A 21,913-nucleotide genomic window follows, 5' to 3' on the forward strand; every position below is an offset into this window, starting at 1 on the left:
TGTGGCGAAGAGCACGCTCACGTTTTCCCAAAACTAGGTCCATCGGGCATTTTGTATTCCTGTATTCTACTCTCCGGGCCATTCCGCAGCATCGATCATTTCTTTGGAAACTCAAAACCCTCTTCCAGATCGCCCACCTCTGAGCAGTCTTCCTGCCACTGTTGTGCTGGTTTCCCCCACTAGCCCTTTAGGTCAGGCGCCCCCGGCGGTTCTCCCAGACCCTCCTCTGTGACCCCCACTGTCGAGTCAGTCTTCTGCCCCGTTCTGGCTTTTGCGGTGGTCTGAGGATTCTCAGACTTTCTCCTCAACCAGGACTGTCCCCTTCGTGTGCTGTGTATCCACCAGCAAGTCCCCCGGGTACAAAATGCAGCGTGTCGTCATCATTGCCCCCTTCCTTCACACACAGACACATGCCTGGTCCTGAGGACTCTGCCCCTTACTCCAGTTAGCGATTCCACTCTGTGTCCTGTTGCGTAATTCAGAGACCTTGGGATTCGTCCAAGACTGCTTTCTCTCCCCCTTCTTCCACCGCTTCAGTCCATTGACACATCCCACGAGTTCTGTCAGAGATCTGTCTGTCCCTTTCTCCTCCTCTCTTGCCTCTGCTACACCAGCCTGCCTCAGCCCGCCTACTGCCAGAGTGCCCGCTGTAAAAGGCAAATAAGGGCCCCAAACCTGATTACTTGAACCCCTCATGGTGTCCCATTGCCTGTAGGATAGGGTCCGGGTTCCTTACCGTGGTTTTCGTCGCTGCTTGGGTACGCGCTGTACCCTCATCCACCCCACCCTTACTCTTGCCCCAACCACACATTTTGTAGTTTCTCTAATGCCATGTTGCATGCTGTTTGCTTTTTCTTGAAAATTCCTTTTACTCTGGGCTTCCTGATGAATCCCCAGCTCCTCCAGCAGCAGGATATGTTGGCACGTCTTTTGAGAAGTCTTCTCTGGTCACCCCTCCACCCCTGAAAGCTGGTTGTGTCTCTGTCTTCGTAGCCTCCGGTACGCTGTACGAACCTCTCTTAAGGCACTGATCACCCTGAAATTCTGGTTGGGGTTTTACATTTCTTGTTCCTCTTGTTCCTCAGCCATGAACTCCTCAAGGGCAGGCTCTCTGCCTTACTCACCTGGCTCCTGAAACAGCAGGGCAGTGGCTTCACTAAAGGTTGCGTGCCTGGGTGAGTGGAGAGACTAGTCTGACGGAGGTCAGCAGATTACCCACAGTCTCGTCCCAAGGCCGCTCTGCTTCTCGCCTTGCCCCCAGCTCCTTCAGTTACTTACCCATTCTGCTGATTTTGTCACAGAGCTCCCTGACCCTTTTTGGGATGAGTCCGGAAAGCCCAATGGTAATTGTGGGGAAACCTCTAGGTTTCCTTTTTATCCGAGCCTTGCCAGGGAAGCTGTACTTGAATCATCGTTACAGTGCTCGGAGCCTGGGCTGGTCTCTGTGTAGTGCCTCACAGCCTGGAAAATGTCCCGGTGAGAAAGAGGAAGCCCAGAGAGGTAGAACTTGTTATAAAGGTGGGTGTAGTAAAGGTGGGCTTGGCCCCGGTCTTCTGAGTCCAGACCCTCTGTTCCCTTGTATTATACACGGTCTCAGATGCTTTTGTCAGCAGGTGATTCAGAGAATTGCAAAATCCCCCTTTCCAAGGGGGGCCAGCTGCTGTTGTCACCCTTATCTTGCCAACAGAGAACTCAGCTGTTTAACTGCTCTTTCCTGTATTGTTCCATGGGAACTGTTCATTGCAATTAAGGCTGTCTTTCTGGGAACTTAGAGGCTTTGGACAAGTAAGAGTGAGTCAGAGAGAAATGCTCTTGATGTGTAGGAAATGGAAGGGACATGATTAGTTAAAATTTAAATATCGTGTGATTCATTCAGCAGTCTTTGTTGGGCCACCTGTCTGCTGGGCACTGACTGACTGTCATGGTCCCTGTTCACACGGGGGCCACAGGCAAACGGGGGAGACAGGTGTGGATCGGACGTGCCTACAAAAGCGAGTGAATTCTGGACCAGGAGTCTCGGGACGCGCTGCCAGCTAAGAAGGCCCCAGAGTAGTCAGGAGACCTAAGGTTATAGCTGTGTGAGCCCGGAAGTCGGTTCCCCTGCTGGGCCTCTGTCTTCCTCTGTGACATGACTCAGGGCGAACCGGCCGGCTTCTTGCTGTCAGTGCTTTGCAGCTTAGCACGCCTTCGAACCGTAGTGTAACAAAGTACTTTCAGGAGGCAGAGCAGAAGGTGCCGTTCTTTTGTGTGAACTGATGACTGAGCAGTAACGCTAAATGTTTCGTTTATTATCTCTGTAAGCAGAGAGTTCAGGCTCAAAATGTCCATATTGACTGCCTTGGTCTCCTGGGAAGAGCACGCTCTTATCACAGCAACGCTTGGCGTTTTAGCGGACCCTTTTGCAACCGTAGATTATTCTGACATTTGAGGGATTGGATTTTCTTCTGTGATCTTAAAAAATCATCTCCCCCTTTGTCCCTAGTACCCATATTTGATATGTAAAATGGGAATCACATTCCGAAACTTCTTAACAAATCCACGGAGGCACCTGCTGAGCAAGGCAACGCTAGTGAGCATTAGTTGAGCATTTTTTGCGTGCACGACGTGGCTTGGCTGCGGGAGACCCGGGAGCAAGAAGTCATCCCTGCCCTCAAGGAGCCTATGGTGTAGTGGAGCAGACATGGGGTAAGAACGTCTGTGCAACACAGTGTTAGAGGTGCTGTGAGAGAGGTGTGGGTAGGCTTGGAAGTACCCGCGTTAGACTGGTTTGTGCTGCTGGCCAGTGGAAGGGAAGTCAAGGGGGTGCCGCACAGTCGAGGAAAAGAACGTCACGTTTAGGGTCAGAAGACCTGGGTTTTCAGAATCTCAGTTCTCTCTATCTTAGCCGTGTGACCCTGACTTCTCTGAGCCTGGGTGGCCTCCCAGAAATAATAATAGCTGCTCTCCACAGTCAGTGTGAGTATGGGGCCACACGCGTGTGTGCGTGTGCACGTGTATGATAAAGTTCCGTCTCTCTGAGCTCTAGGAGCGGGTTCCTGTGGGTTTCAGGCCACTTATCGTTGCTAAGGCCATTTTTTATTTGAAGTTAGATCTCAGATTAAACCAAAACAGGGGTCAGCAACCTTTCAGAGGTGGTGAGCCAACTTGGCAGCCCGTGTGGTCCTGGCGGTCGGGTGTCTGTACTGTCCTGTGTGCAGTGGCAACTGTGGTGAAGCAGGAGGTGGCAAGAAATCTGTGGTTCCTGAAAACGTGTCCTCACCTGGACGCCCGCCTCTGGCCGCAGGTGTGGGTTGAGTATCCCTGCTCACGTCGCCCTCGGGCATGGGGGAACAGAGGAGAGCTGTGTCTTCACGCTGACCTTTCTCCCCTTCCTCCCTCGCAGCCGATTTTATCATGTGGGCAACCTGTTGCAACTGGTTCTGCTTGGATGGACAGCCTGAGGAGGCCCCACCGGCCCAGGGAGCCAGGACGCAGGCCTATTCCAACCCTGGGTACAGCTCCTTCCCTTCCCCAACAGGCTCGGAACCAAGCTGCAAGGCTTGTGGCACCCACTTCGCCAACACGGCCAGGAAGGTGAGTGTGGACTTCTTGGCCTTCTCGGCCGGCTCGGCCGCTACAGCCTCAGGCCCTTGGGCAAGCCTGCTGACCCCTGTAATGCCGGCCACCTTGCCTTTGCCTATGCAGTCCCAGGAACCCGCAGCGGATCCTTTCACAAAAGCATTAAAGAGAAGCTAGCCAAAAGCAAAGCAGCTCGGCGTTGATTTGGAGCCAGACAGGCCTGAATTCAGACATCAGCTTTGCTGCTTACTAGCCATATGACCTAAGCTTTCTGGAGATTCTTTCTCCCCATCTCTAAAGTGGGGGTACAGCAGTCGTGCCCTCACAGGGTCTTGAGGACAATGTGAGCTGGGCTCCCAAGGGCAGCGGGCGCTGGTGTCACTCCCTTCATTAGCTGTCGTCATGAACGCCTGACTGCAGATTAACTTGTTCCTTGTATCCCACGCAGTGCTGAGGACATCTCAGGTCCATCAAGACCCCAGCAGGACAAAGACTGGGGCTCCTTTACTGTAGCGATTTCATGTGAAGTGCTTGGCAGCTCTGCTTTCCAGATTAGCGAGCAGCGGGGAAGTCCCGGGCTGGGTGATGGGGTGTGGCTGTGGGCCGTCCCTGCGCCAGTGCCCGGGGCGGCACATTCTCCAAGGTCAAGCACGACTGGAGCTGAGGGCGAACCCTGCTCTGGGAGTTCCCGCCTTCTGTGTTCTTCTGTGGAACGGAGATGTCCGCAGCCCTGGATGTGAGGTCAAAATGGCAATGATGGGAAATTTGAGAGGAAAAGCTACTTTTTAAGCCATGTGCTATATGCCAGGGACTCGTGAGCGATTTAGATCTTTTGGTTTCATTTAAGCCTCACAGTAACTCTATGGTAGAGGTTTTAGGGTCCCTAAACTCCCATTTTACATAGGAGACACTGAGGATTAGAGTGTAACAGTTAAGAAGGAAACTGTATTTGTCAAGTTCCTGATAAACGGCGTAAGAGAGATGGAAATATGCCTCCTTCTCCGGCTATGTGGGTAGTGGCCCAAGATCACATGGTTATTAACTGGCAGAGCTAGGATTCAAGCCCAGCTCTTTGAACCCTCCAGCTGTCTCCTGAAGACTTTCAGCGTGTCCGGATTCCTGCGGCCTGCAGTGCTGCCCGCCCGCCCTTTTGCACCCACAAGATGAAGGAGGCTGGCGTTTTGCCTGCACCTCGCTGTAGGGCAGTGAGGCTGGGCACGTCGCAGGGCTTTGTCGTGATGCGCTTGGCTGCCCCAGTCACCGTGAGAACACAACCCGAGAGGCAGGTGGCAGGGGGCCGTGGTTCGGCGGACCGCGGTGCCGCTCCCATTACACTGACACTGGAAGGTTGAGTCCTTCGATGGAGGCCACAGCAGGGACTAGAAGGGGCTCGGTGCCACATGGCCTCAGTCTTCTCAGGATGGAGACCGATTGGGGGGGTGGCTTTGGGATTTGAGGTGAGATGGAAGGAGGCCCGGGGGCTACTTGTCACATGCCCGGGACTGAGCTTGGCATTCCAAATGTCCTCTCCCTTTGAATCCTTAACAAAATATATACTGTTATTAGTTCCCATTTTATAGATGAAGAAATTGCTCTCTTAAGGTTTCAAGGAGTCCTCAGGTGCATCTAGAGTCTGCTGGATGGTCAAAGATCTTGCTGTTTTCATTGTTTTACACAGAGAAATGCTAGAACAGCTGCAGGCAGAAGTTGTAAAGAAATTGGCATGAAAGGAATAGGAGAGACCTTTGTTTAAATGAGGCGGTGTGAATTTGCTGTGGGTTTGTTTGAACCTTTTTTTTTTTTTAAATATCATTTATACTCCGTGGAGTGGGGAACAGAGAAGGAGTAAAGAGGACAGTGTGGTGGTCAGGCTCAGGGGCCAGCATGCTAAGTGTATTAAAAAGCATGTTGGGGCACCTGTGTGGCTCAGTTGGTTAAGTGTCTGCCTTTGGCTCAGGTCATGATCGCAGGGTCCTGGGATTGAGCCCCACATCGGGCTCTCTGCTCGGTGGGGAGCCTGCTTCTCCCTCTCCCTCTGCCTGCCGCTCCCCCTGCTTGTGCGCGCGTGCTCTCTTTCTGTCAAACAAAATCTTTGAAAGAAAGAACAGGAGGGAGGGAAGAAGGTAGGCAGGCAGGCAGGCAGGCATGCTGAGAGAACCAAGGAATCTAGTGAGTTCTTGACATTTCTCAGCCTATCTTTTCAGATGGTACAGAGAACAAGGTTTTTAAAAATTTTGTTCACAACTTTCTCCCCAGTATCTAGAACAGTGACTGACATGTAGTCAGTAGGCAATACAGTTTTATAAATAAACGATGGGGCGCCTGGTGCTCAGCTGGTTAAGTGTCCAGCTCTTCATTTTGGCTCTGGTCATGATCTCAGGGTGTTGAGGTCGAGCCATGTGTTGGGCTCCGTGCTGGGTGTGGAGCCTGCTTGAGCTTCTCTCTCTCCCTTTCCCTCTGCACCTCCCCCCACTTAAATAAAAATAAGTAAAGGAAGGAAGGAATGGGCAGTTGAGAACAATTTGCAAAAGAGGAAGTAGGCTGGAGAGTTTCTATGTTCATGACATTGTGGTTGATAATTCCACACTGAAGATTTTCATCAAGGGCCCAATGCCCTAGCGCTGGCAGCATGCTATCATTCGGAGGGTACAGCTTTGCGGAGACGGAGCGGGATCGCCCTTTCCCTCGGGGAGCTCCCGGACCGGGTAAGGGGGCCCACGTCTATGAAGAACTAGTAGCAGCTGTGTAAGTTGCGTGCTAGGGTATCAGACATTGCTGACTTTAGATGATAATTCTAGCTGGATGAAGGAGGCGTTATTGATCTGCGAAGCAGTGGCTGAAGTGAAGACACCAGATATGGGGCAAGTGCTAGGTGTACTTGGAAACTGGGAGTTGCCTGTTGGCCAAGTGTGGGGTACTGGGGGAGTTGGTAGAGCAAGGTGGGGTCAGGTGGTGGAGGCCAGGACTGCTGTGGTAAGGAGCCTGTAGTCACCAGACAACGAGGAAGCCCGAGAAAGATTTTGAACAAAGGAAGGAGAGAGATAGGGAGAAAGCTTCTGTAGCAAAAAGACCTTTTTGGGGTGTGGGAGGAAGAGAAGTTCTAATTTGAATGGTAAAAGGTGGTTATTGGCACGATATTTTCTTGCCACAAAAATATGAATTAATTTTGTTTAATTTCACAGCGAATTCTGTGAATATGAAGGACGTTTTCCCCATGAGAATTTTTCATTTGTGATTTTGTGCCTCAGTGGATCAGCAATTCTTATCTTTAGGGTTTGGCAGATAACAACTGCAGGCTTTTAACGTGTGTTTTCTAGAAGTGGCTGAATGGAAACGGTTACATGGATCCTACTGCTCTTTTCTTCATTGTGGTCAGTATCTTCTGAATGCTCGTTGAGTACGAAGCACAGATAACATTAAGGACTGTCTGGAGAGAACAGAAGGAGGATGTACCCGTTTCCTTCCTAGAGTTTTTAGTCTTGGAGAGGAATGACCAGCTGCGATTTTGCTCCAATCCAAATACCCTGTCTGTATTGGTAAGACCCACATGCAGTTTAGCAGCAGCCCTGACAGTTTTGGAGGAGGGCTGGTGCCCAGCCCGGACCAACGGGAGGAGGGAGAGGAGGAGGTCGTGCTGAGAGACGTGCAAGGGGTCTTGAAATCCCCGAGTGGAAAGAGGGAGTGGTGCTGGCAAAAGCTCAGAGAGGAGGCGAAGGGGGAAGGGAATCAGAGGTGACCATGTTACCTTTTTTGGTGCGTGCCCACCTTCTGCTAAGGGTTTAGATACACTGTGTCCTGTGATACTTAAGGTGGTCCTGGGACGCCTGGGTGGCTCAGTCGGTTGGGCGTCTGCCTTCAGCTCGGGTCATGATCCCAGGGTGCTGGGATCGAGTCCCCCATCGGGCTCCTTGCTCAGGGGGGAGCCTGCTTCTCCCTCTGCCTGCCACTCCCCCTGCTTGTGCGCTCTCTCTCTCTGATATATAAATAAATAAATAAAAATTAAGTGGTCCCGAGAGGTGGGCTGACCATCTGACTTGACAGGTGAGGAATTGGAGGTCCCGGGAGGTTATCTGTTTTGCACAAGTTTCCTGAGCTCGGAAGGGGCAGGCCCAGAATGAATCCTAACTGCCACTCCTCAGGCTGCCCCTTGCCTCCCAGTGGGCTGCAGGAGGCCTTGCCTGGAGGAAGGCTGGTGAGGAGGAGGGCCCATCCAGCCTGCGCGGGGGGAATTTGTGTGGGGCCCGGGGAGGGGGGTGGTGGGAATGAGGGAAGGGCAGCAGAGCAAAGGAGAGCAGGCCACGGGGCATCCCTGAAGGGCAGTGGCTGCCGGAGGTGCGGCTGTTTGATTCTGGAGTTTGCGTGTCCTCCTAGCCTGTCTGCAGGCACGTCAGCTCCACCAGTCCATCTCTCCTGCCACCTGCTTACTCAGTCGCGTGCGCGGTTTGCTCGGGTTTAGACAGACGCGTGTCCTTCGCTCATTCTGCCCACATGTGTTGATAGCCGGCTTCTCCTTTGTTCTGGCCTGCCCCTGCGAACTGGGATTTCAGCCTGGTGCGCCGTCCTAGTCCTCGAGGGTGTGTTCAGAGGCAGGCTGACTCCAAGGGTCCTGGCGAGCAGGGGCATACAGAGAAGCTGGATTGCCGCCTTTGCATTCTGATCTTGCCCCCAATAAGCCGTGCATGTTTGAAGAAAGAATAGAGAATTGTTCAGATCTGGCTGATTGAGGAACTCGGGGCTTTTTAATTGTGCCAGGCTAGGTCTCGCCAGACTGCATGGACTTCAGTCATGTTCCATGTCGGGACCTACAGCGTCTGACGCAGAAGCCTCTTCAGTGCACTCTCAGTCATTCTGAACGCATTTCATTTCCCAATAGAAGAGCCTTCGATGCAGGTGAACCTCGCAGACCCCACGTCCATTTTCCACCTGAGTGGCTACAGCTCCCAGAACCGTTACGATGCTGGTACAGCATTTAAGTTGGCCTCTGAACATCTTATGGTCTGGTTGTGACTGTAGAGAGCGAGGGAGCTTGACGTGTCCTTCCGTAATGCCTTTCAGTTTTCACGTTAGACCTGGGTGGTGAACATTTTGCCCGTTTCCCTTTCCGACACGCACTGTGTCCCTTGGACAAAGCTAGGGACCACTGCCTCGCTGTGCCGACTTCTTCAGCGCCGGCCGAGTCCGATGTCGACTGTGAGAATCTCAGTCTCCCGGGCATTCTTGGGAGTTTGCGTTTGGCTTTCTATATTTAGAAAAGAGGAAGCAGAAATAGTTAGGTTAATGCTCAAGTCGCCAGAGGATGAAAAGTTCTTAATTTCTTTAAGGGACTAGAATCTGTGCTCCCGGGACCATCCCAGGGTGCCCAGGAATGACCTCTGCTGTGGGCTGTGGCCTGCTCTTGGCTGGAACAGGCAGAGGTCACTGTGCTGGCTCAGCCCGTGGCACGAGAGGCTGAGGATTTGCTTCCTGTGAGTCGAGCGAGCTTTCGTGTGATGTGTTGTGTGTTGTTGTGGGAGTGGCTGCCGCCAGGCGGTACCACCTGCCAACTGGGTGTCCCGGTCGTGGGTGCGGCTGAGAGGCTGAGCTTGCACAAAGGAGAGCTCCCTGATCGCGTCCAGAGGCTCCACCCCCCACCCCAGCCCCGCAGTGCAGCTGTCTGAATATTTGTCTTGGGTATGCTCTTACGTGCCCCTGGATTGCCAGCACTCCGAGTGGGCCTTCCTGGGGTGGGGGAGCCGGGGCACAGCCTCTGCGGATGGGGCACCGGCGGGGGTTTGGAGATGGAGAGCCGGGCCCTGGACTAGGTCCTGCTGTCGGCTTGGACGGGGCCGAGTCAGGCAGCATGGCCTGGTGGAAAGGGCAGGACTGGGGGCATTCCGCACGCACAGGCTTTGAGCGTGAACCCCAGCTCTGCTGTTCCCTGCCCGCCCTTGAGTGTGATGTGTCATCTCTCCAGGCCTCGCTTGCTTTGTCTGTGTGACAGGGAGGTAGCTTACTGGTCATTAGTGACGTGTACATGAAGACATGGTGCAGCGATACTGTAATACTTTGCGGGGTTGCTTTGAAAATCAAATGAGAAGCTCTAGCACATAGTAGCCTCTCAGGAAATTTAATCAATAATATTAATAACCACCGTCGTACTTCTGCGTCTGCTTTCTTTTCTCAGCAATAAAGTAGAAAGAATCATAGTTCAGGATTTGAATCCCGGCTCTCAAAATTAGCTTGAATTTCCTAGCAATTGTAACTAAAAGAGTTAACACCGAAGAATCATGTGTCACATACGCTAAACGCGTTGTCTCTTAACTGTACGGCAGTCCTGAGGTAGGTACTGTTCGTTAGGGCCGGAGAGGCTAAGTTACACACCCACGGTGACACCATAAAAAAATGGAGGAGGGAGGCTACATGAAAATGTGGGTTTTTTCAATTCTAAAGCTGGTAGTCATAATTAATAGCCTCTGCTTCTCTATCTGCAATGAATAAGGTCAGTCTCCACTGGAATAATGAATGTAGTCCTGGACGCGGGTACGGGGGGTCTGCCCCCGTTGAGTGGTGTTTAACTGAAATCAAGGTAGCCTTTGTACCCCGACATGCAGGAAGTAGTTCCGACTGGTAGGAGTGATCGGGGTGGGGGGGGTCCCGCTAGGCGTGGCAGCCCGGCATCCCGCTCTGTCCTGCTCTCAGTCTCACATGGTTTCCTCTGCTTCTTGGTCTAAGCAGCAGACCTGCCTGGACTGCAAGAAAAATTTCTGCATGACCTGTTCGAGCCAAGTGGGGAGCGGGCCCCGCCTCTGCCTCCTCTGCCAGCGAGTCCGGGCCACAGGCTTTCAGCGGGACGAGCTCATGAAGGTGAAGGTGAAGGACCTGAGGGACTATCTCAGCCTCCACGACATCTCTACCGAAATGTGCCGGGAGAAAGAGGAGCTGGTGCTCTTGGTGCTTGGCCAGCAGCCCGTAATCTCGCAGGAGGGCAGGACTCGAGCCCCCACCTTGTCCCCGGACTTCCCTGAGCAGCAGGCCTTCCTGACCCCGCCTCACGCCAGCACAGTACCTCCTACCTCGGCGAGCCTCCCCTCTTCGCCTGCACAAGCCGCCTCTGTGTCCCCGGCCCAGGCTCAGGAAAGCCAGCAGGTACGCACCGGTTTGTGGTCCCTGCCCATCTTTGCCGCTCTGCGGGCTCAGTTTGCTCCCCTGCCTGCAGGGCGGGAGCGGAGGGCGGGGGCCTCTTGATTATGTGAGGCCCTTCTGCCTACTGATGCGGGAGTGTTTTCTGAACCTCAGACTCCTGTTTGGGCTTTTTTCGGCGATGATAGTGCACAGTACCAGGTGTTTTTATGGTTTTTGTATGTTTTTAAGACATACCTATCCCAGCTAATCATTTTTTAAAAACTCATTGTTCCAGAGATGTTTTGAGAAAACTGTTAACTCTCCAAATTTGGTTCTGTTCAGACTGGTTTCCTGCTTACTTTGCTACGGTCTTCCTTCGCGCGTACAGAACCATCACAGGGCACAGAGGGAAAGGCACATGTCGAGCGAAGGGAGAGTGGGGGGGGGGGCGCATCACGGCTTCTGTGGCCAGTCACTGCTTGGGTCAGGTCATGGTTGGCATGACATTGAACGGTAAGTTGCCTTGTCATCGTCCAGGGGGCTCAGAAATGGTAAGCGAAGAGCAGCCCGTTGGCTGAACTGCGAACCAGGCATGGGGTGTGCAGCATGGCGGGTGCCCTGAGAAGGCCCCTGTGAGAGGGGAGTAGATGTGCAGACCAGCTGTTGGGTTCGAGGGAGGCTGGTGGACGTAACCAGTGTGTGAGGAGCGATGGCATCCCGTAGATTTCAGTACCTCAGTGACCCTTTTGTGCATATGGCTGGGGCCATAGCTGGGGCATTCGGACCCAGAAGGTCTGGTTTCCACATCCAGTCTGTTGTTGATGCTTTGGTCACCTGGGGCAAACTTTGAGCCTTCGGCAATGAAATGGGGTTCGTAATCCCAGGCGCTTAGGCTCCTGCCAGGCTGTTGGGGGCACTGGCTGGCGTGCCGGCAGCTCTGAAGAGCTGGGAGCTCCTTCCAGCTGCCCTAGCACTGGTGTTGTGCGCGACGTGGCTGGCCGCTGCCTCTGGTCTGTGAGCCCTCCTTTGCCAGGACCGGGCCCCTGGTTCAGCTCTGGCGGGCACTGAGGCGTAAAGGCCAGGGCGATGGCGTACTTCACCTGCGGGAACCTCGCTCGGCTCCCTCGGCGGCCGCGGTGTGCTGGGTGTGCTGTCTCCCAGCCCGAGGTGAGCTCTGCCTCCGCTTCGCTCTGCTGACGGCCTCTGCCTCCCGCGCGCACTTCTCCCTCGGCTCAGTGGAGCACTCCTCTGTTTATGGGGAGCCCAGAGAGTAACTTGAGGACATTGTTCTTCCCTAAAGAACTTTCAGGTGGGTTTTTCAATGAAAGCAGGAGATTCTAAACTTGCGGTCGTCAACCAGAAATTCCAGACCGCCCCTATAGGTCGCATGCAGGCGCCAGACCTCACTGGGTCTTCCGGTGGTGCTTTGAGAGGCCTTTGTGCCAGCTCGCATCCCGTCCTGGTGAGATCTGCGTTTGTCACGCCAGGAGAACAGACGTGGGGAAGTCAAGCGACTTGTGCAGGATGCAGATCCGCCCCGGGCGCCTGCTGCCCGAGCTCTTTCCCTTACCCCTAGTGCCCGGCAGCGGTTGCTAGAGAAAGAAGTGGGTGGAGCAAGCACACTGGTGGACAGATGCGAGTTGGCGATGTTGATTTAGCCAGTGGGCAAACTGAAGAGACAGTGGGGGATTGAGTTTCTCTTCCTAGGGAAAAAGGGACATACGGAAGCCATCTACTCAGCAACAGGTTAGGCTGGGAGAGACTTTGTAACTCCAGGGTGACACCAGGAGACTGGTGGGTGCGTCTCCGTAAAGCTACGGGGAGACCGGAGGTGTTGACGAAGACAGTGTTGGATGCATCCCTGTACACGTATGCTGTGGGTGTGCTCTCCTCACCGCTTGGCATTGTGGGTGATGGTGGTGATTTCTACTTTCCATTCCCATTGTTGTTATTTGCCTCTTCTTAACCAGCTCTATGTTAGGCCTCCTAACCTGGGATGAGTGGTCGGGGCCGTGGGTGACTGGTGTCCAGGGCTGTCCCTTTATTGGTGCTCCCTGGAGTCTAGCGGAAAGACCTGTGAGCTCACACACATCTTTGCTCCAGGGTCTAGTGAAGGGGTTTGTGGCTTAAATGGTGATGGGACGAGGAGGCTCACAGTTTGAGCTACTGTTTGGCAAACGTTTTGAGAAGTTAGCATTCTAAACTCCTTAAGCATAGGCATCTGTCTTTATAGTTCCAGGTTAATAGATTCTTAGGTGCATTAAAATAATTTGTGACCAGGTTTTAAGATGTTCTTAGGAATAGTGTGTGCTGCTAATTGGAGCCCATTTCTAGAATGTGAGAGCAGTGACTGGATGGAGGAGAGGGGACAGAGTGGTGAGGGTCTGAGAACTGTCTCATCTGTGTCAGGGGAGGAAGCCAGGGAGATGTGGCATGGAGGCAGGAAGACATGGCGTGAACCATCTGTAAGAAAACGGTGAACACTGCTGCTAGGGGCAGAGCCCAGGACGGTGGGTGGAAGTTACGGGGAGGGCGGTCTGAGCTCAGTGTCCAGGAGAAACTGGATGGCAGTTAGAGAGCAGTCCCGCAGTGACGTGGACCTTTGCTCTTCCTCTCGCTCAGACTGTTCAAGCTGAGACCACATTGACAGTGAGTGGCCGCTCCTGCCATCCTGGTGGGGAACGGAATTAGCAACCTTCTTGTTTTAGAGTTGAAATCTGTTTGCGTTGTGTCTCTGCCTGACAAAGTCAGTATTAAGGAGCAGGCTTCTGTAATGCTGTTGTTCGAGACACCAGATTCCTGGGGAGATGGGGACATGTTTGGACGTGGAGTGAGCTGGGAAGAGGCCCACGCCGTGTGAATCCCTGGGGCATCTCTGTGCATGTGATGGCACCTTTCTCTTCCCACAGGCCAATGGCCATGTGTCTCAGGACCAAGAGGAACCCGTCTACCTGGAGAGCACGGCCAGAGCACCTGCTGAGGATGAGACCCAGGTGGGGCCTCTGCTCGGGTCTGTGCCTTTGCGTTTGCTCTTTCTCTGGTGGTGTTAGGCTGTGATCAGGACCCTCTCAGCAGACTCAGAAGTGGAGAAGAATCAGTGTGTGATGACAGTCCTACAGTTTTGTGTTCAGGGCTAGAGCTTAGTGTTAGCTTTCCAGATTAGCCTTCAGAGCTGCCAGTTGTCAGGGCAGAGTGGTGAGCTCACAGTGGAGACCAGGGAGCCTCATGGCCCGTTAGTTTCTAGTCTCTTGACTTTCTGTAAGCCCCCCGTGGGCAGGCTCCCAGTGCTGCTGTGCGAATCTTGTTCTTTTCTTCTGCTGCTGGCACACAGTAGCCATCGTCAGGGGAAGGAGGTCAGAAAATCAGGAGGAAGGATGAGTGGGAGTTAGGCCCCAGCCGTGGTAGGGCCAGTCAGAGGGAACCGCCAGCGGGGCCGCGAAGCCACGGTCAAGGTTGCGTACAGAGGAGTGCTCGCAGGGAAGTCTGCCTCTTCCACAGGGAAGCAGAAGTCTCTCTGGGGGTTGGGAGGGGAGAGGCCGGCACCATGCTGGCTGGTTTCTTGTGCTGCTACATTTAGTCTTTCCAGGAACCCGGTGCGGTAGGACTGCTGGGTCTCCCGTGTGGAGGAGCAGAGAGGCCGAGGGAGGTGAGCGACTTGCTCCATAGGGTTTAGCATCAGTCCATGGAGGAGTCAGAATTAGGGCCATGTGACTCACACTGGTGCCCCTTCTACTTGTCCCGCTGATGGGTTGGTTGGGGGCTGGCGGTGCCTGAGCCCAGAACCACAGGTCAGGAAGAGACTGCGGTGTCCTTGGCAACGCAGAGCGCCGTGCCGGGGACTCTTCCTGCCTCCGCTCCTGCTCTTGCGGTCAGTCCCCGCGGGCGAGGCCTGGTGAGTGCTCTGGGGTCCTCGGAGAGACAGCTTGGGAGGGAGAGCTGAGCCCACCGATCCCACCGTTGCCATTGCAGTCTGTCGACTCAGAGGACAGCTTCGTCCCGGGCCGGAGGGCCTCTCTGTCTGACCTGACCGACCTGGAGGACATTGAAGGTCTGACCGTGCGGCAGCTGAAGGAGATCCTGGCGCGCAACTTCGTCAACTACAAGGGCTGCTGCGAGAAGTGGGAGCTGATGGAGAGGGTGACGCGGCTGTACAAGGACCAGAAGGGGCTCCAGCACCTGGGTGAGGCGCTGTCTGGGCGGCGCTGCTCTCGTCCTGCAGCACCGCGGCATCGACCTGGCTAGGTTTCGTGCTCGTAGCCAAGCAAGGAGTCACTTCCACCTGGGCACCGGCTAATAATAGCTGCCGTTGGAAGTTGAGTGCTGGGCTGGGCGAGGCTCCGTAAACATTTACTCAGTGCTCAGAGCTGCCTGTGAAATAGGCATTATTCACATTACTCCCCCCCCCCTTTTTTTTTTTAAAGATTTAATTTGAGGGAGAGCAAGAGTACAAGCACAAGTGGGGAGAGGGGGAGAGGGAGAGGATCTCAAGTAGACTCCTTGCTGAGTGTGGAGCCCGACATGGGGCTCGATCTCACCACCCTGAGATCACGACCTGAGCCAAAACCAAGAGTGAACGCTCAACTGACTGAGCCTCCCAGGCGCCCCTAGCATTACCCTTTTATTGTACAGCCGAGGTTTGCACTGAAGATTTCCTGGACTGAGTCCATAGCCTTCCCCACCCCGTGTCAGCCCGCCATGCCCGCTAGTATTCAGCAGGACTGTTCTCAGCAGTTGGGAGACGGGGACGTGAACCCATGGTACAGGGGACTGTAGCTGTGCTGCCTGAGCCCGGGCTTTCCCTGCGGTCATTTGCCAAAGCATTCTACACAGTGTCATTTTTAGGCGATGCCCGGTAAGATTTTGTGGTTGAGTTTGGGGGAAAAAACTGTGTCTCCCTGGTAGATAGTAAAGGCAGGAAGTTCTGCAGGAGGAGTGTGTTTAGCTGTTTTAAACTCCTCATTCCCTAAAGTTTCACCCCGAACCCTCCCCTCCGCAACTGATGGGGCTCCTGCAATCGGCACTTTGATTCCCTGCCTGCTGTGCGTGGTTGAAGTCTGGTTCAGGCTCTCCTGTTCCACTGGTTCATCAGAGCTGGGGTGTCTGACCAGTCATCGAGTCACAGACGCACTTTTCCTTTTGGGGTTGTCCCCAGAAGCTCCAGAGAGCTGTGAGAGGTCCTGGGGAACAGGACGTGGCCCCACCTGGGAACTTCATCCAGACTCCTTGGCTGACGGGAACAGACGGTTCCTTCCTTCCTGACTTTAATGCGGGCTTCAGAAGGGATAGAAAAGGATACCGTGCCCATGCAGTGTTGTTCATGCGAACTGGTGGAATCCCTTTTTCTAAGGCCGGACCAGACACGCCAGGAGGGGCTGTGCGTGAGCTCTCAGCACGGGAGAGGAGGGCGGGCGTCCGGCCGGGCTCTTGGCCAGCCTGGTTCCCAAGCAGGGAGGCAGTCCGAGTGCGAAAGTTCGGCTGCTTGGAGACTTTGCTCACACTGTCACATATTCAGGCCTCTTCTTTCTCTTTCCTTTTCAGTGTGTGGTGCTGAAGACCAAAACGGTACGTAGCTGCTTCTGTTTGGGACTGTGCTTAGGCTCTGAGCTCTGGTGGCTTTCCCTCCTGCCAGCTCCGCATCCTCCTCGCAGTCTGAGAATTCTGAGCATATTGGCATCCAGAGAGAGAGCTGGGAACTGCGCGGGGAAGCAGGGCTTCTCAGCATCTTTAAAACGTCTCATTCTCGCCTCTCTGGGAAGGGTGAAGAGTGGCAGCAGACCCGGGGCGGAGTGATTTGCAGGTCTCTGGGTGGCCAGAGCTCATGAGCGAGCGTCTGTAAAATAGTTAACGAAGCGAGTGGTGGCACGTGTCACATTCGGTTCATTTCTCATACGCCTGCTGCTACGGCACTCCTTCCCCTACAGTTTTCACTCCGTTCTGGTCTCTGTGTACCTTCAGGGAGATTACCTAACAACTTCTGGTGCCAACCAAAAAGAAAGGGACGTGACCCGAGTCTTGTTTGTACAGGGCTGGGCGGTGGCTAGAGCTGCTTTGGGGACAGAGCAGGAAAAGGGGTCCCGTGTGTGCTCTTGGGGCACAAGACGCATATTACCAACTTAGCTGCCCCCCCCCCCCTTCTGTGTGTTGAAGACCACCGTGGGGCCTTCGGGGACTCCAGGATGCCCTGCAGGGGTCCGGCTGGGTCTGGGCTTCATTCTAAAATACATTCTACCTTTTTGAAAGCTTCAAGGCTGTGTGGTTGTGAGCTCTCAAGAGAGAATGTTCTCAGAGTAGTGTTAGGGCCTACAGACCATTTTAAAACTTTCAGAAGACTCCAAATTTGCTATTTGGCAAAATGGCCTTTTGCTCAGAATGGGGCAGAGTCTTCCGGTAGATAAATCCTGAAGAGTTGATTTCTTAGCTTCCCCAGATCCTTGGGGGTTCTAGCCCCACCCCCTGCCCTGATACCAAGATCAGGCTATTCCACTTGGTGTCTTCCTTTTTTCCTGATCCTCTGTGAGAATGCTGGTTAATGGAGTCAACGAGTCTCTTATTCCTAAGAAAATTAGTATGATACTATGTAATTCACTGCAGCTCTTTTTTTTTTTTTTTAAGATTTTATTCATTTATTTGACAGAGAGAGACAGCCAGCAAGAGAGGGAACACAAGCAGGGGGAGTGGGAGAGGAAGAAGCAGGCTCATAGCGGAGGAGCCTGATGCGGGTCTCGGTCCCAGAACGCCGGGATCACGCCCTGAGCCGAGGGCAGACGCTTAACGACTGCGCCACCCAGGCGCCCCTCACTGCAGCTCGTTTATACGTACAGTTCAGTCCTTTCCAGACCCCTGTTAGGGCCAACAGCCACTCACAGGGCTAGATCGGGTTCACTGCCTGTTGCCGCTGGTCCCACTACGTGTTGACTATTTGAACGGCCCAGGGAGCAGCAGAACGCAGGGCTCCCCCGTGGAGTGGGACAGGTGACTGGTACGAAGCCAGCCCCCTACTTACGGCTCCTTGGTGCGGGCTACCATTTAAAGATCTTACTTTTTTAGAGAATGAGAGAGAGCACAGGGTGAGGGAGGGAAAGACTCTAAGCAGACTGCACTGAGCACAGAGCCCCACCTGGGGCTTCAGGCTACCATTTAAAACGTGCTGGGGACGGCTAGGTTTTTGGACAGGAAGGCGTCTGCACTGAAGCAGACACTGGCCATGCCCTCGCAGCTCCCCGCTCACATAAGCCGGCCAGCCGTTACTGAGAACTCTGTGCACGGAGCAGTTAGTACTGATGCGATAGTCCCTGTCCTCAGGCCGCTTGCCCGGAAGGCCTGCCTGCCTGGTTTTGAATCCTGGCTCTGCGTAGCAGCTGTGTGTCCTTGAGCAAGCCACCTGACTCCTTGGCCTCGGCGGCCTTGTCTATAAAATGAGCAGCAAGAGTAGCTCCTTCATAGTTTCCATGAGGATTCAGAGAGAGTTAAGATATGCACCACTGTTAGGGCCCTGCCTGGCACAGCATTCCACAAATGTGAGCCGTTAGGACTCCCTTGCGAGATGTTCGTTTATCAGACATTTCAAGAACAGCTACCACGATTGGCATTTTAGGGAATCGAGGAAGACGATCTGACCTCAGAGCACGTAACAAATGCTAAGTATAGAGTTGCAGAAACTGAGCGAATTGGTGGGCGTAAGGAGCTCATAGTGTTGTCGGGGATCTGAGTAAACACTTTAATTCCGTGTGAGAAGCTGGTGTGGGGGTAGCACGGGAGAGGAGCCGTGACCTCTGCTGGTTGCTTCCACCAGGAAGCCCCCCTCAGAGGAAGCCCTGAGGAAGGTTGTGGGACAGCACAGGCCCGGACCCTTGGCTGTACTCGGCTGGGGATAGCTTTACTGAGAACCCTTGTGATCCTTCATGAACCGTTCGCTACGGTTCCATTTATATTACACTTTTTGGAACCAGTTTTTATCTTTTCAGCGTGTTCCGCCTCAGGGGATAATGAGTCCCTAAGTGCCACTTACCATTATTACAGCCTCAGCTGTCTGAAAATTCTTTGCAGCTTTGAGGACTTGGCCCTACTTAGCTGTCCTGTTCCGGGCTGTATTTGATCTCCAGGTACTTTCGTCTCCACACGTACAGCCCGGTAGAGGTGTGGGTGAAACAAGCAGCTGGGGCGGAGCCCCGGAGTTCTAGCCGAGGGCAGTGTGGATTCGGGGGTGTCCGCAGCAGGCCTGTGCTCTCCCTCCTCCGTCCCCGCCCCGTGCACTCACAGTCTCCTCTCCCTCCGCCCCTCCGTCCAGGTGGAGTGGTGCCGCCCAGCGTGGAGGAGAACCTGTGCAGGATCTGCATGGACTCGCCCATCGACTGTGTTCTCCTGGAGTGTGGCCACATGGTCACCTGCACCAAGTGCGGCAAGCGCATGAACGAGTGTCCCATCTGCCGGCAGTACGTGATCCGGGCCGTGCACGTCTTCCGATCCTGAGGGCTGGCGCCGGCTTCTTCAGTGCCTTACAGGGACGGAGCTGGAAGGGTCTAGGCTCCAGATTGGCCAGCCTGCAGAGGGGCAGGCTCACAAGAGAACCTGCAAGCAAAGACGCGGTCACCTCTGGGCATGCCTGTCCTGCCTCGGTGCGCAGCTCTTGGCCGGCGGGGCCCGGGGCGTGGGAACTGGTACGATCGCATGGGCAAGTCCCTGTTCCAGTGATCTTGGGGTAATGATGGTAATTGATGAAGAGAGGACTTTCCAGAACTTGGACCAGAGCTTCCTCCCTTCCTCTGTAAACCTAACAGTTTCCCCCTCCCCCCATACCCCGGCCACCCCGAGCCGCCCGTCTGCGTTCCAACCGTCAGAAGCCCCGGTAGAAATGGTTCTCTTCCTCCCCACACATTTGGATGTGTTTCTGGTCTTCTGGCTTTCTGTGCGTTAACCAGCTTTGCTAGTCTCTTGCTCCATTGCCTAAACTTCGTTTGTTTCTTCAGACCAAAAAGATGTTAGCTTGCCAGACCAATAGTGATCCTCCTTAGGACTAAATTTGGACCAGTAAACTTTCTCTGGTGAGAAGTGAAACACAAATGCTACTGGAAAATTTCAAAGTCATTTAGAGTTGCTTCCTTAAGTGCTGGGTTTGGAAGTGGTGAGTCTCCCGACTGAACCTTGGGAGCCAGCAAAGCACCTGCAGGGAAGTTTCAGTCCATGTGTGTGAGCTGAGATGGCACGGGGATCATCTCTGCTGCTCTTAGGGTGTGTGCGCCATCCTTAATTTTAGTTTATGAGAAAAGGGAAAGTTTTGAGTGGAAGCAGTGGCTTCCTGCTTAACTCTGACTTCTCCAACACAAAGGAACTGCAAACCACTTTCTCCTGAGAATGAAGTTCCTCTCTTTCCCATGGAGGTTTTAAACTGGTCTCACCGAAGGCATAGAGACTAAGGCAGAGAGCCTTGCTCTTCTCCAGCCACACTTTTCCTGAAGTTCCTGGAGACCGAAACTGAACATGTAAGGGGTGTCTGAAGGTACTGAATGAGACTGGATTCAGTCCTGGGGCAGACAGCTACAAGTCTTAATTCAGGGACTCCCTGCTCCCATTTTCTCTTTCAGCCCACGGACTTGAGGGCAGGTCTGGAAGACGCATTCTCCAGGCCCTTTAGGAAAGACTGTACAATGAGTTAGAGGATATTCTCGAGTCCTCTTAGGGTGGTACTACCACTGGAAGAGGTAAAGGGCTTAAGTCTGCTGGAGAAGCTTAGCCAGGAACACACACATGCTAGCAGAAGAGCTGTGTGTGCTGCTGATACCCGTGGGTGAGCTAGGCAACCCCTAAGCCAGCACCTGAGGGGCCTTGGCAGACCTCCCAGCCCCCTGCTGTGCAGTCCATTCTCCCAGGCTGGAACCAGTCAGGACTTTGGAAGATGGTGAGAAACCTCAAAGGGGACCTGCTTATTGGTACAGACATACTTAGGCCTTCCCCCATCATCAACCACTATTCCCCTTCGGAGGAATGGAATTATTTCATAAAATACTTGTCAGTTGCACACTGGGCCACTTACCTTGACATTACACCAAGTCCTGGATTTGATTCTGGGACAGCCTTTGTAGGAATCGGGGGAATCAAGAGAGGTCTGCGAAGAGGACCTTTCACCATTGCTGGACAGCACCCACTACAGTTTACAATGCCTACCAGTTCAGCGGAGGATTCAGCCACTTCTCTATTCCACTGTGAAACAGGTCTACATACATATGCAACTCAGTCACGATCTAGCAATAACTTCAGGGCAGAAGCTGGCTCTCTCCCTACTTAAAACTTGCTTTCACTTCTGAGGCCTTACCTCTCCTTACCTCCCACATTCCCTTCTAGACAGAAGTTAAAAATAATATTCTGAAGGTTGGTTAGTAACCTCAGTAAGAATTAGAACTGCTATCATTTGCTTATTTTGGAGAAAGAACTTGCCTTTAAGTCTCTTGATCTCTTGGTGAAGGGTTCTGTTCAGGAAAAAAGGTGTCAAACAACCCTGATTTGTTCTTACTGATGATTATTACACCAAATAAAGGCTGGGAATTCCAAGATCCCTTTTCAGTTACTATCTAACCTGGGAAGAAAACTTGATTTTTAACTCTGAGTGCTCTCCCTTACTCCTCGTGGATCCTTGGTCTTAATTATCCTGAAACATCTTAATTCTTTCAGTTATTCCATAGCTTTGGCTGTGATTGTTCTGAGATTTCATTTGAGACTTGTTTTAAGACTTGGGAGAGCTGACTGGTTCAGAACACCGTGGAACGGCTAGATCCAAGCTAGTAACATGAAGCTGTTCAGGAATTAGTGCACAATATATATTGTATAAATTTGTTGAAATCTTTCAGATGTGAATGTGTTACTTCAAGTGGCTTATATTAAGATTCTCTCAGACTTACCTGGGTGTTAAAGCAAACCCAAATGTGTATTTTTTGTTACAGAGCTCTGCTTTATAATTTTGTAATAAAATTTCACTATAGATGCCTGTCTGATCTGGTGGGAGGACACCAGAGGTCTGATAGTTAAGGTGGACGAGAGCTGATAGACCACAGGCTGCTCCCAGGCTCTTGAGAGACGGCATCGTTTGTGGAGGTGCTTGGGCCACGTGGCCATGTCGCTATTCCTGTTCAACAGACGAGGAAACTGAAGTTCAGTAGTGTTCTGACTTTCAAGATCTCACAACTAGTATGTAGGAGATGCCGTGGAATAGCCTGGAAGAGGATGGGAGCTGGGTAGCAAAAGGACCAGCCTTAGGACCAAG

The 21,913-nt window shown here is 53.2% G+C and overlaps 1 protein-coding gene across 8 annotated transcripts in view; it reads left to right on the plus strand.

The window, feature by feature from the left end:
* RFFL (ring finger and FYVE like domain containing E3 ubiquitin protein ligase) overlaps window positions 1-21,633 on the plus strand; it is a 64,357-nt gene extending 42,724 nt beyond the window's left edge. For 4 of the 8 annotated variants that reach the window (XM_045773691.2, XM_045773695.2, XM_087854614.1 and 1 more), the window contains exons 2-7: window positions 3,383-3,573; window positions 10,273-10,683; window positions 13,569-13,652; window positions 14,629-14,839; window positions 16,198-16,221; window positions 18,947-21,633. In XM_045773691.2, coding sequence (XP_045629647.1) covers window positions 3,394-3,573; window positions 10,273-10,683; window positions 13,569-13,652; window positions 14,629-14,839; window positions 16,198-16,221; window positions 18,947-19,128 — 1,092 coding nt within the window. In that variant the 5' untranslated portion in view covers window positions 3,383-3,393 and the 3' untranslated portion in view covers window positions 19,129-21,633. Of the gene's footprint in view, window positions 1-2,482; window positions 2,686-2,708; window positions 3,284-3,382; window positions 3,574-5,938; window positions 6,264-10,272; window positions 10,684-13,568; window positions 13,653-14,628; window positions 14,840-16,197; window positions 16,222-18,946 lie in introns of those variants that run through there. The other 4 variants (XM_045773689.2, XM_045773690.2, XM_045773693.2 and 1 more) reach the window with 4 other exon arrangements.
* The last annotated feature ends 280 nt before the right edge of the window (window positions 21,634-21,913 follow it).

This window comes from Ursus americanus, chromosome 23 (assembly GCF_024610735.1).
Source record: "Ursus americanus isolate L20-20 chromosome 23, mUrsAme1.1.p, whole genome shotgun sequence".
Taxonomy (NCBI): Eukaryota; Metazoa; Chordata; class Mammalia; order Carnivora; family Ursidae; genus Ursus; species Ursus americanus.